This window comes from Leishmania panamensis (assembly GCF_000755165.1).
Source record: "Leishmania panamensis strain MHOM/PA/94/PSC-1 chromosome 20 sequence".
Classification (NCBI taxonomy): domain Eukaryota; phylum Euglenozoa; class Kinetoplastea; order Trypanosomatida; family Trypanosomatidae; genus Leishmania; species Leishmania panamensis.
Window position 1 is genome coordinate 387,443 of NC_025866.1, and position 12,557 is coordinate 399,999.

The 12,557-nt window shown below is 59.1% G+C and overlaps 5 protein-coding genes across 5 annotated transcripts; all 5 read left to right on the plus strand.

The window, feature by feature from the left end:
• Window positions 1-76: 76 nt before the first annotated feature.
• Window positions 77-844, plus strand: LPMP_200930 (ubiquitin-conjugating enzyme E2, putative; the record flags this gene model as incomplete). The annotated part of the gene is made up of 1 exon (XM_010699990.1): window positions 77-844. The coding sequence occupies one exon, from the start codon at window positions 77-79 to the stop codon at window positions 842-844; it is 768 nt and encodes a 255-aa protein (XP_010698292.1).
• A 942-nt stretch (window positions 845-1,786) lies between these two features.
• Window positions 1,787-2,152, plus strand: LPMP_200940 (hypothetical protein; the record flags this gene model as incomplete). Its single annotated transcript, XM_010699991.1, has 1 exon — window positions 1,787-2,152. The coding sequence occupies one exon, from the start codon at window positions 1,787-1,789 to the stop codon at window positions 2,150-2,152; it is 366 nt and encodes a 121-aa protein (XP_010698293.1).
• A 1,820-nt stretch (window positions 2,153-3,972) lies between these two features.
• On the plus strand, window positions 3,973-6,054 carry LPMP_200950 (hypothetical protein; the record flags this gene model as incomplete). The annotated part of the gene is made up of 1 exon (XM_010699992.1): window positions 3,973-6,054. The coding sequence occupies one exon, from the start codon at window positions 3,973-3,975 to the stop codon at window positions 6,052-6,054; it is 2,082 nt and encodes a 693-aa protein (XP_010698294.1).
• A 1,065-nt stretch (window positions 6,055-7,119) lies between these two features.
• LPMP_200960 (hypothetical protein) lies at window positions 7,120-7,443 on the plus strand (the record flags this gene model as incomplete). The annotated part of the gene is made up of 1 exon (XM_010699993.1): window positions 7,120-7,443. One exon carries the CDS (start codon window positions 7,120-7,122, stop codon window positions 7,441-7,443), a length of 324 nt encoding a protein of 107 aa, XP_010698295.1.
• A 2,039-nt stretch (window positions 7,444-9,482) lies between these two features.
• LPMP_200970 (serine/threonine-protein kinase, putative) lies at window positions 9,483-12,443 on the plus strand (the record flags this gene model as incomplete). The annotated part of the gene is made up of 1 exon (XM_010699994.1): window positions 9,483-12,443. One exon carries the CDS (start codon window positions 9,483-9,485, stop codon window positions 12,441-12,443), a length of 2,961 nt encoding a protein of 986 aa, XP_010698296.1.
• Between the last annotated feature and the right edge of the window lie 114 nt (window positions 12,444-12,557).

Genomic DNA, 12,557 nt, shown 5'->3' on the forward strand with positions numbered 1-12,557 from the left:
AAGGCTACAAATTGAGTTGCGGAAGCTCAACGCGGAATGGGAGCTTCCATTTCAGGTGGGTGTTGATCCACAAAACATGCTGCGTTGCTACTTTGTCGTGGATGGACCTGCCGACACACCTTACGAGGGTGGCCGCTACGTGGGGCTCATTGAGATCCCGTCTGACTACCCGTTCAAGCCACCGAGTGTGCAAATGTGCACCCCGAGCGGGCGGCTCAAGACGGGCATGCAGATTTGCCTGTCCAACAGCTCCTATCACCCCGAGAACTGGTCCCCGATGTGGGGGCTCCGCACCATCCTCATCGCACTCGTGTCTTTCTTCGCTTCGGAGGAGCCGACGACAGGCTCGATGAGCGCCACCGCTGAGGAGCGACGCAAGTATGCGGCGAGCAGCAGAAAGTACAACGTGAAGCGCCTCCATGCGGTGTACAAGCGCGTGTTGCCCGACGCCTTTGCAGCGGACGCAGCCTTCATCGAGGATGATGACATCTCTCCACAGGGTGAAGGCAGTAGCAGCAACAGCAGCGGTAGTGAGGAGGAGGCTACTGAAACTGAAGAAGCGCCGGCAGGCGCGAAACCTGAAGCCGCTGCACAGGAGCGTACGACGTCTCGCGAGACAGCTCCCGTTCCGACTAAGAAAACCCCTGGTAACGGAAAAGGTGAAGCTGCAGACACTGTGGTGGCAACCGCCTGTGCCGCTGCCCAGAAGCCCCGTCGTCATCATCAGGACAAGAACACTTCTGGCGCCGTAGCCCAACGAGGCGGTCAGCTGCAGTGGCGCCGATACGCTTCCCTCATTGTTTTGTTTGCTATTGGGCTGGGTCTCCTGCGACAACTGCTGTGAGCGGGTGCAGTGGGCATGGCTCCCTAGGCAGTGCACCTCCCTGCTCTAAAAGACTACGAAGACAAATATCCCGGCTTCGCTCTCTGTGTGGTGATGCCGCACCGTGTCTCGGGTGCTGTCGTGATCTTCAAGGGTGAGGAGGGAGGAGGTGAAGGGCGGGAAGGAGAGAGGTGGATCATCCTCCATTGATTCGACTTCACACTGCCCCCTTTTCCACTTTGCGAGCTTTGGTTCGTACAGTCGCACGGACGTGGTGCGACGATGTTACCTGGACAGAACGAAACAATGAGAGAAAGCGAGAGAGAGAGAGAGAGCAGCGTTTTCAGTGCTCTGCCGCTTCTCTTGTCCGAGCAGCCCCTTCTGCAGGCGTTAGTTGTGGGTGTGTGCGGGTGTGTGAGGATTATCGCGATAGCACCGCGGTGCTTCTGTTTGCCTTTCTTTTCCACGGGGCCTCTTCTGCTGCTAACGCAGCGCTTTGCTTGTTTGCCTGTGCTCACGCCTCTTTCTATTATTTGCTACCTCGGTGAAGGCAATAAATCAGGATGACGAAACATTGACCATCTCACCCCTTCTTCTCTCACCAGACACTCCTGGAGGAATGACAGGCGGATGCTCGCTCCAGCCCGCACCATGTCATGCGCCGTGGTGCTCCTTCTGGCCCTGCTGCACCCCTCCATGTGCCTTTTGCGGATAAAAAACAAGAGCCAGCTGTTCCTTCGCTCTTTTCCCTGTCTGCGCCCTTCTCGTGCACTGTTCACCTCTGTATCCCCTGCGTGGTTCTCTCTCTCTTTCTCTTGGTGTCTCTCACGTGATGTTGTTGCTCATACCGATGCAGTTCGCATACACGTCGTCAGTGCTGGCGTGTGGGTCCGTCCGTCTCCCTTTCTTGCTTCGCTCTCTGCACCTTCTCTAACGACCGAGAAACAACAGCAACAGCATAAGATGATGCGTCGCGTCTGCAGCAACACCGTTCGCCGCAACGGCGGCTCCATGGCCAAGCTGGTCGAGTCGAAGGCGGTGGTGCAGCCTTCCCTCGTGGAGTCTCGCCGCCACTTGGAGCCGATGAGCGTGTGGTACCTCGCCTCGTGGACGTGCGTGTGGTGGTATTCGTTCTTCTTCTGGCTGCCTGTGCTGTGGGCCGACATGATCGTTCCGTCCTTTGTGTACAACAAGCTGCCGGTCATCCACTTTATCCAGGAGAAGCGTGCCGAGCAGAAGCTGCGCCGTGTACTTGACGAGACGTACACGCAGTGGAGCACGGAACTGGAGTGCTCGCACATCGCCGAAGCCATCTGTCGCACCTTCTAAAGCGGTACGTAGAGGTATAAGGCAGGTAGGCAAGGAGGGGGAGGGCAAGAGGTAACCCCGCAGTCGTTGGCTTTGCCCGCTCGTGTTTCCACTATCATCCCGAGCGTTGCTGCAGATATGGTTGAGGAATGGGGCAAAGGGAGCCCCGGGTGACGTGCGTGCGCGAAATAAGAAATGGGTGTCCTGCAGCGGTGGGTACAGCGACCGAGACGATCGTAGGCGCTACCGAGACAAACAGGCGATGCTGCAGAGCAAGAGGCAGAGCGAAAGAGGGAGTGAGGCCTCTTGCGTGTCTGCGTCTCTCTTTCTCAGTTGCCACCACGCACATGTGCCTCTCCCCCATCACCATCGTCTGGGCTCCACCCGCCTCCCTTTTTGTTGTCGGCGCTGTGTTCGCCCGTTGCGCGGCTGTTCTCCCCCCTCTCTCGAAGTCTTCGTCATCTTCTTTGTTGTTGTTTTCTTGAAGCGTTTTTCTGTGCCCTCTTCCCCCCCTTTAGTCTTGTTGTACGAGTGAGAGGCTCCACATCCACAGGCAGTGCAAAGAGTCAACATCCGCGTAATGAATCACCAGGCAGGGAGACGTGAGACTAACACGATCCACACACGCCACGACACAGAGTAGCTGCTCTTGGCGCGCGTGGCGGTAATACAGCCCCACTCCTGCATGCACTTGTGTACAGGGGAGGCTATGGCTTAGGAGGCAGATGCTAAGAACAACTTCTTCACTTGGTCCTTCTACGCACATGTGACCTTCCTCTTCTTCATGGCGCTAACGTGGTTTCTGTTTGCCTGCTAAGGGGGTTAGTTGGTTGGCCGGCGTGCAAACCCTCCGGTGTGGCGAGTGTTCACACCGGCGACACAGACATCCACGGAGGGAGGGTCTACACTTTCGGGGGTGGGTGGGTGGGATTGTATGAGGGAGATTGTGCCCTTCTACCCCTTTCTCTCACCACCTCGCCTTCTACTGCCATTCTCCTTCTTCCCTCCCTCTTTTTTTCCCGCATGGTCTGCGCGGATGGAGTCTGCAGACCACATCTTTTTGGTCTCGGTGCCCTTCCCACGCCAGTGGCACAGGCGTGGGGCCTTCTTGGCGCACTGCCGCGTTTTTCCTCCCACCTCCCTCCGACGTCGTCTCCGTCGCGTGTGCGTGCGCGCGTACGCCTACCCACACAGGACAGGAGGTGAGTCGCAGGTGTTTTCTCGTTCGTGCCATTACCTGGGAGCTGCACTCCCGTCTGTTGCGGAGGAGAGGGGAAGGAGGAATGCGTGGGGACCGTATACTCGATTGAAGCACAAGCCTTTCGGACGGGAAAGTCTTTTTCTCTGTGATGTGCTGTGTCTTCTCCTCCAACCCCCTTCAGCGCAACGATGCACCTCCTTTCTCTGCGCTTTGTTTTCTCCCTTCTCTTCTGATGATTCCCTTCGCAGCTCTTAGCTTCATTCACATTCCTTGTAGGAGCCTCCCCCTTCTCGCACTTAAACTTCAAATACCCGCGCACACACACGCATAGACACACACACAGACAAACTGAGGGAAAGAGCCAGTGGGCCTTGCTTCTGTCGCTCCACCACAGTAAAGCATGAACGACTACGCAGCATGGCGGTCTCGTGTGGTGCACGGTATGCCCCGTTCCCCACCACCACTGCATGGTGTGCACTCCACCTCGTCAGCGGGGACGGCTGCTCCTCCTCAGCCCCCACATTCCCCAAAGCCGCTGCTGCCGTCTGCCGCCTACCCCTTCTCCTTTTCCATCCCAGCGTCTTCTGCGGCTGCTGCACCACCCGTGTCAGCATCAATGCCCATTGGGGAGAGTGGTAGCATGGCCTTTTTCAACTCACCTGACAGTGGTGCCAGCGACTCGGCCGACGCAGTGACGCGTCTTCAAGAGGTGCTGCGAGGCATCTGTGCAACGGAACACGGACAGGAAAAAACGTGGCTGAACGTGCAGCCCTGCGTCCTGCACGCGGTGAGGCTGCTCGCCGCCACAGCGCAAGCGCACGCTGCCCGAGTGCGGCAGCTGGAGGATTCGCTGCAGCAGCTTCAGCAGTACACGACTGTGCTCGTGCAAGATCGCGATGTCAAGGAGGAGCGCTATCGCTTGGATACCACCGCTCACCGTGAGGAAGCAGACAGGTTGTGGGAGTCTCTGTTCCGTCTTGAGGCTCAACAGCAGATCCCGTCACGGCAGCTCGATGAACGAACGTCGGAGGCGGTCAAGGCAATGTGCAAGGCAGCTGTGGAAGCACGAGTAGTCCCGCTTCAGCAGGAGCTGCAGCGTCTCCGGCACCGACTGAAGGCGGTTGCCCTGTCATGCCCACACTTCCACCACCACCACCAGCATCACGCGTGCTCGAGCAGCGTCACCTCCAACACTTCCACGTTGACATTGAAGGACAGGGCTTATACTGGCGGCGATGGTGCGGCCGCCTCAGAGTGTCGCCACCGCTCGGCCACCTCGTCCTCCAGCTCCTCCTCTTCGTCGCCGCTCACATCTTCGACAGCATCTTCGCTTGGTCGGCACGAGCGGTCCTGTCGAAGGGGTAGAGTTGCCACAACAGGTGCACCCGCGCCCACCTCGCACGCACTGCCATCGGCGACTGCTGCCGGTTCTGCCGGTACGCCGAAGATGATGCGCGAGGTGCAGCGACTGCGGCGACAGTGGCAACACTTTCTGCGGTCCGTACCAGCCGCATTGGCCGAGGGCACGAACCCGTTCGATGGTGGTGCTGAAGGCGACCACCGCCGTGCCGTCAGCCGTGGGCAGTCGCGCCTTATATCAAAAGGCAGCTGCCGTGACTCGGCGGGCAGGCTCTTTAGCAACGTGAAGAGGACCAGCAGGGTGGACATGGCGAGCACTCGTGGGAATTCGCCGCGGCCGTTTCATCTCGCGGTGCGGCATCCATCCCCCTCCGCCCCGAGGGGCACTATGCTTCCCGCGTGTTTGTCTGGGCCAACGTGTGCGCCGAGTGGCGCGAGCGCTGCCGCGTTCTCTTCCGCGCTGCCAGCCTCCGGCCGCCGAGTTCGGTGGTATTGGCTGGGGGATGCTCAGAGTCACTTCTCCACTGCCGTCCGCCGCGCAGAGAACGGCTTTGCCGCCATGAAATTGTCTAACGCAGGACCGCAGCCGATGCTGAACGGGGTGAGTCCGGCGCTTCCGTGGACGGAGTGTCACGCCTTTGACGGCCGTACCGACTGCTGGTACAGTCTAGGGACGTGGGCGGCCCACCAGCGCAACTTACGTGAGATGGAGCAGGCAGGAGAGGAAGGCACGAGCGGTCACAACGGTGAAGTTCGGCTAGGCTGGATGACATGGACGTTGTCCCTCGCTAGCTGGCCCGACACGTCAACGATGCTCGTGGAGAGGGCCGGCATCTACGCGGTGCGCGTGTGTCTCGTGCGTCACTGTGCATCAGCGAGCCTGTGCAGCGGAGCGGGGCGCGCAGAGGCTGACAGCGGCGACAGCGGCTGCGGTGGCGCACTGACACTATGGATGAACGGTGTCTCCGTGGCTGGCATGCGTGAGGTAGTCACGCACACGCTTCTCTACGCTCACCCTGCCGCCTCTACTGCAGAAACTGCTTCACCATGGTGGACCACGCGTGGCAAATCGCACAGCATCGGCACTTCTGCAGGAAGCTATTGCTCTCCCTCTGGCCGCGGTGCGCACCTGCACACATCCGTGTCTCCAGGCGGGTCACCCACGCGGCGTCGCGTTCACGGTGACATTGCCGGCGTGACTCAGCGTCAGCGGACCTGCTGCGAACCAGCGCAGCTGCACACGAACACCCTCAGCGCATGTCTCTTCCTGCCAGCGGGCGCGGCACTGCAGGTGCGCTGCCGTGGACTGCACGACACCAAGACGGTACACGAAGCTTTCTGTGAGCTCGAGTACGTGGTGTGAGGTGGTTGTAGCCGCACAGATGTGCGCAGAGAGAAACGCACAGTCCGCCACTTTATTTCTGCGTCTTTTCCTCCCTTCCTCCTCCGCTACATCTTGGTGCCCAGAGGCCCATGTCTGCGTCTGTCCACGTGATGCGCTTGTGTATGCGTTTGTACCCGTGCGCTGCCCAGGCAAGAGCAGCAGTGGAAGACGGCGAGAGGGGGGATGGTGGAGGAACTTGACGCACTTGGGATGCGTAGCTGGACGCACCACGGGAGTTGTCATAGGCGCAAGCAAGCAGAGAAATACCGTGCAGACACGCATGAGGCAACTACAGCTGGAGGGCTTGTCTCGCAAGGGAGCTCACATCTGTCTGTCTGGTGGCAAGCACCGAGGACACATAGCACCCGATGACAAGAGCACTGCCGAAGGGTTGCATTGTGCGTCGTGGGTGCCTCTTGTCCGCCGTTTCTTTCCAGTCTTTTGATGCGATGAGGACCCGTGCTGCCTCCGCTTCTCGGTGATCTGCATGACCCTCGGCGAAATCATACACGAGCGCAAAGCAGGGGATCTTCATCGCTCCCACTCCACCTGCACGGTTCCCCCCCCCTCAAATCCTCTCTCGTTGCACTTGCCCTCTGTACTGGTGTGCCTCTTCGTACCCATTACTCGTCCGTCTTTCCCCTCTCTCGTCTCGTTCTCTCTTTCTCTCTCTCTGTGTCTGACCCATTGTGCATCAGTCTTGCCGGCTTGGCCGCGGCGTATATTGATAGGTGCTGTCGCCGCGCACGTGTTCGTGTGCGGAAGTAGTCGCGTGTCTCTCACTTGTTCTTTGCGTGTGTGAAGAGAACTCGCTGCCGTTTGCCCAATACGCGCCACTTCGATCTCTCTCCTCTCCACGACGGCCAAAAGAGTGAGAGGGAGTGCGGGCAACCGACTCTCTGTCACGTTGCACTTCATTCGCTAAGCGACGCTGAGAAGGTCAAGCACGCGAGTGCGCAGACACGCACATATATAAGCAGTGCTATCAAGGGAGATGCAGAGTCTCACTACATCAAACAAACATACACGAACCCCCCTTCCTGAATGGGTCAATCCAACGGCGCAGCGCTCGCCAAGGACACCGCCGCGGCTGAGCAGTTCCTCAAGTACCACGAAGCACGCCACCGTGTCGTGCACCGCGCCTTTGTAAAGTGCGTCGTGCCATCCTCGAAGGGCAAAGATGACGGGTACGGCCTCACACCAGAGGAGCGCCTGTGTGTGGAAGAGTTCGCCATTCTCTATGCCGGATTCGCCAAGAGAGAGTTCCTACACTTCACTAGCCTCTATGAGCAGTACCAGCGTGACCAGCTCGAGAAGATGCGGTTGGAAATGATGCAACAGCAGGCCCGCAAAGACATCCAGCATTAATGTGTGCGGCGCTGAATGACACAGCTGCGAGGCAAGGGGCGGCGAGGGTAGAAGGGCCCACTCCTCTCTCCTCTTGCCTCTCGCTCTCTTAGGCTGGCCAGTGTGTGCCTCGTGCGCATGGCTGCGCCATCTACTCTGTAATGTCGTCTCGCGACAGTGCGTTGATGGATATGGGAAGGCCACCTCCCCTCACTAATGATCCACACAGCCGGACACGGGCGCGGTGTGTAGTGAACAGCCGCATGTTGTCTCCCCCCTCTCTCGCTGCATCCGCAGGCGCGCGTTGCTTTCTAGTTAGTCTGTGGCGTTTTAATGTTGTGTTTGGCGTGTTCGTGTCTCACATCACCTTATCGAGCTCCTCTCGCTGGAGTTCACTTACTGTGCGGCTTGTTCACGTAACGCATCTGACGTATGAGCAAGGTAAAGACCCCACATGAGAGCAAAAGGGAAAAAGGAAACGCATAAGTGTGGAGGGGAGAGTCGCCGTTGCTGCGCCACGTGAGGTATGCAGACACGGTGTGCGGGTGGACCACATGCGGCTTTCAGCCCACGTGCCCACCCACCACAGGAGGAGGCACGTCGTGGCACACATTTGCCACGGTGTTTTTTTTCTTCTTCCGCTTTGTTTTGGATGATCGGCGTGTGCGCTCTCGTGTTGTAGCACGCGCGCGTTTACGTGGCGTACGTCTCCCCACTGACTGAGCGTATACTTCTACGCCTTTTCTGCGTTTGAAAAGGAGAAAAGGGGTACCTGCACGTTGCACGGCTGCTGGGGAATCCCTCCTGCCAAGGAAGCGGACATCGACGCGTGGAGCACGTATACGCAGCCTTACGTGTGCCGCCCTCTCACATCAAACTCAACTCCCTGTCTGTGCTTTATTTATTGGCGCTCTCTCCTTCGCTTTTGTTTTTCTTTCTCCCCTCCTCCTCGCTCACCGTGTGCGGCGAACGCTCCTTACCGCGACGACGACGACAAAATGATAATGACCTTAGCTCGGGAGCGATAGCGCACACTACAGCATTTCATCACTTGTGAGGGCATATTCACCGCACACCCCAAAGCCCAGGCGTTGCTGCCGTTGCTAGATGCTTGTCTTATTCACATTCTGGCGCATTTTCTCTCTTCCCTTTCGCCGCTCTGCGGCTTATTTGTGGCCTGACCGCCTCCCTCGTTCGCTACGCCCAACCGCGCCATTCATTTCTTTTTTTTTTTTGACGTTGGACGTTTTAGAATTTGTTTTTGTCGGACTCGCGCTGTGCATCATCAGGATCAAGTGTGCCATACCTTCATCGCTCTGAAGACGTTTTGGGGGCCTCCACCACGACAGAGCCGCAACGCAGCAAGTAGCCCGTACGTACCAGACACACATCATCGCACGGTTGCACCCAGACCTCAATATTCAAGCCCTTCTCACGCACTAACGCGTCCCTCCTGGCCACAAAGCAGCAAGAAAGAGGCGCTCACCCATAAGAGAGCGAACCGTTGTCTGGTCAACAAAGCTGTGAGGCTCTTCTCCACGCTGTTTTGCCTCGCGCCTAGGTATACCCACACATAGCGCATACACATACACGCTCTCGCGCGCGCCTCTCTCCTTCTCTTACTCCTCCTCTTTCTTTCTCATCAGTGAACTATGAAGGGATCACCTATTGGAAGACCATACGTCTGATCATTTTGGCGTAGGACTCACGCATTGTCATACAAAGAAGCGCACGCACGCACATTGATACACCTTTGCTTCGCCGTTCACGTGAGCGTTTGCTTTGGGGTGCCAGCAGAGAACGAGGGGTACATATCTCGCCTACGCTCCTTCCACCTCCAGCTGCTTCTCGCACCCACTGTCTCTCTCTCGCTCTCTCTTTGTGTTGTTGCCTGTGCCTTGTCTCTGCCTTGTAGGCGTTGCGTGCGTGGACGCATCGGTGCTGTTTGAGGGGTGGGGGGGGGTGTTGAACCGTCATCAAAAAAGGCACCCAAAGGCGAACAAGCGAGGCACAAGCGAGGCGCCAACGGCCTCTTTAGTAACTAGAGAAGATTCCCATACATGCGAGCCAGCATAGACGACGAGAACTCGTCGGTGGCCGTCACGCTTCTGCCTTCGGCACAGGTGAGTCCTCTCATCAGCTCCCAGTTTCCCACGCGCACCGGTGCCATCAGCACCGCCACAGCGGATACTGACGCCATTAATGCACCAGGCAGTGGCGCAGCCAGCCCTGATGGTGGCGACACGCCATCTTCCATGGCTACGATGACCACAACCAACGCAGTCCTCTACTACCCCTCCGCGCAGCTGCCGACGCCTCCACCACTGCATCGTCCTTCGTCATCGCCAGCGCTGATGCAGCAGTCGCAGCACGAAGTGCCTGCGGCTGTCCGTGCTGTACCCTACTGTCCCCTGTCCTGCGAGTCCGACAGCAATGAGGAGCCTCTCTTCCAGCGCCCACCACCTGCAACGCCGATAGTACCCTCTCTGGCGTACACGACATCATCATCACCGCTGTTCTTCACATCGATGCAGGCGCCGCAGCCGGACCGTCTGTGCGGTGCGGTGAGCGCGAAGCCGGAAGGTGGCGGCCACGCTAGAGGCGGAACCGCCCTGTACGCCTCCCTTCTCCCTATCCCCTCCACCCCGACCATGGCGACCACAGAGACGCCGGGCACCCTGGCGGGGAAGCGCTCAGCTGTTGCCCGTGAAACCTCGAATTACTCTCTGGCTGAACCCACCAAAACGCACGTATCGGCGTCCTCCTCGAATGCTGCACGTATCCACGGAGGCTACGCGGGCAGTAGCAACAAATCCACGGCAGAGACGACAGTTGGAAATCATAGTAGGGGTGACCGAGGGGTACAACGACCTCTGTTAATGACGGCGCCCAACGGCGTTGCAGTATCATCAGCGTCGCCTGCGGCGCCGGTGACACTCACCAACGTAGGGGACACAGTGCTCGTTGCCGAACTGTTACCACCAGCGAAGCAGCGTCGCACGATCCACACAGGAGTGGGCAACAGGGGAACTCTTCCAAGCGGAGGCATCGGCGCCGGTCCCGGACTGTCCACCACCGCCGCCAGCACTGGAGCCTGGGCCTTGGGTGCTGCTACAGCGTCTGCTGCCGCCGCTGCAGGAGGTGCGTCGCCAAAGCCTTCCCTGCGTATTGCTGCGCCACTTCGAGGATTCGGCCGCAACCCGGTGACAAGCCACGCGTCAGGCAGTGTCTCACGGGCCACCACGTCGGGTGCGGGGACCGCCCCTCCTCCGCAGTCCTTCAAGCTCTATCGCCGCGAGGGCAGTCGGAAGCGGTCCGCAGACGTTCTGTCGCAGTTCAGCGCACTTGACCTCGACGAAACACCGACAACGCCTTTTGCGGAGACGGGCGCGTGTAACTTTACCAGCATCATCCCCAACAGTAACGTGCACAACGCCTTCCCATCGCAGCCGTCACCGCCGACGACTGTCTACCGGGGCGCCGGCGGCGGTAGCAACGCGATCGGCGCTGTCTCCCCACTTATCATAGACTACGCCACGCCTGTGACTCTGTCTCAGCAGATTGGTGGATCGAATACCTTCTCTCAGGTGCTGCTGCATCCGTCGCAGGACGTCCTCGATGTGTCGCAGGCCGACACTGAGTGCTCCAACTTTTTGGCGCGGCGCATCCTGACCGAGTACAACGAAGTAAGACTTCTCGGCAGAGGCTCCTTCGGCACAGTATCCTTATTCAAGGAGATCAGCTCAGGCGAGTACGTCGCAGTGAAGATGTCGCCCCCGCTGCGGACACCGGAGATGGAACGGCGCTACCGCCGCGAGCGGTCCGTGATGGGCATGGTGCGGGGGCTGCCGCACATTGTGCAGCTCTCTGCTGCCTGGGAGGAAGGCCGGGTGCCGCGCATGTACATGCAGCTGGAATACTGCCCTGGCGGCTCCGTCGCATCTGTCGCGAATGAGAAACAGGACCGGAATGAACCCTGGCCGGAGGCGGAGGTGAAGGTATTCCTAGCTCATATGAGCATCGCGCTCGATGCACTGCACCGCACCAGCATTGCCCACGTCGACTTCAAGCCGGACAACATTCTAATCGACAGGGACGGCGCGTATAAACTGTCTGATTTCGGCTGCAGCGTGTTGCTGGATGAGAGAGGCCGACCGAGGCCGGAGACGCGAAACGGTTACGGCTCCCCAGCACGAGGCCAACGGGCTGGCGAGGTCGGAGGTGTCACTTACGTGAACCCGAACAGCGGACCTGTCGTTTACACAGGCCCTGGTGCTAGCGGGCTGGCCACCGCCCTGAACCCCGACAGCTGGAACGACGGCAACGAACTTAGCACAACGAGCGTTGACGAGGGTGACTGCCGGTACCTATGCGCTGATATGCTGAATGAGAAGCAGCACTTCAAGGCGGGTGACATGTTCTCGCTCGGTATGTCACTTTTTGAGCTCATGTCCGGTCAGCCGCTCCCGCGAAATGGTGATCAGTTCCTAGCTCTCCGCCGCCGCGTGCCGGTGGAGATGCTGCACCGCCGCGGATACTCAGCGGACCTGGTGAAGCTTGTCGTGGCGCTGCTACGCAGCGACCCCACACAGCGACCTACTGCACGACAGGTTCTACAGTACCTCCGGCCCTCTTCCGAGCAGCTTCAGCTGTTGTCGAGTTCCTCGGCAATGCAGCAGTGGACGGAGAGCGCGGAAAGCTTTTGCCGACTGCAGGTGGAAGAGCAGCAGCAGCTACTCGGAAATGATGGTGCGGTAACTGCCACCGTGGACGCGCTGCGGTGTGTAAGTGCGCTCATGGAGGCCTCCATGTGGTTGTTCACGACAACTCAACAGGATGTACATCGACTCGCTGCACCAGCAAACCCTGGCAAGGGAGAGGAGGAGGATGAGCAGCGCTGTCAGCAACCTCAGCCGCCGCCGCTGCCGCTGCTCCAGCTCCCTCGCGGGCGACGATTAGAGATGCCTATTCCACCGAGCCAGCGCGATGAGGCCTGCACGCCGACGACACTGAACTACTAGCGTCCATGGGCATCGCTGCTGCTGCGCGACCCGGTACATTGTCTGCTCATGTAGGTCTTTGCCTCTGGTACTCCTGTGCAGTCCGCACTCACGTACACCACCAGCGTCTGCGTC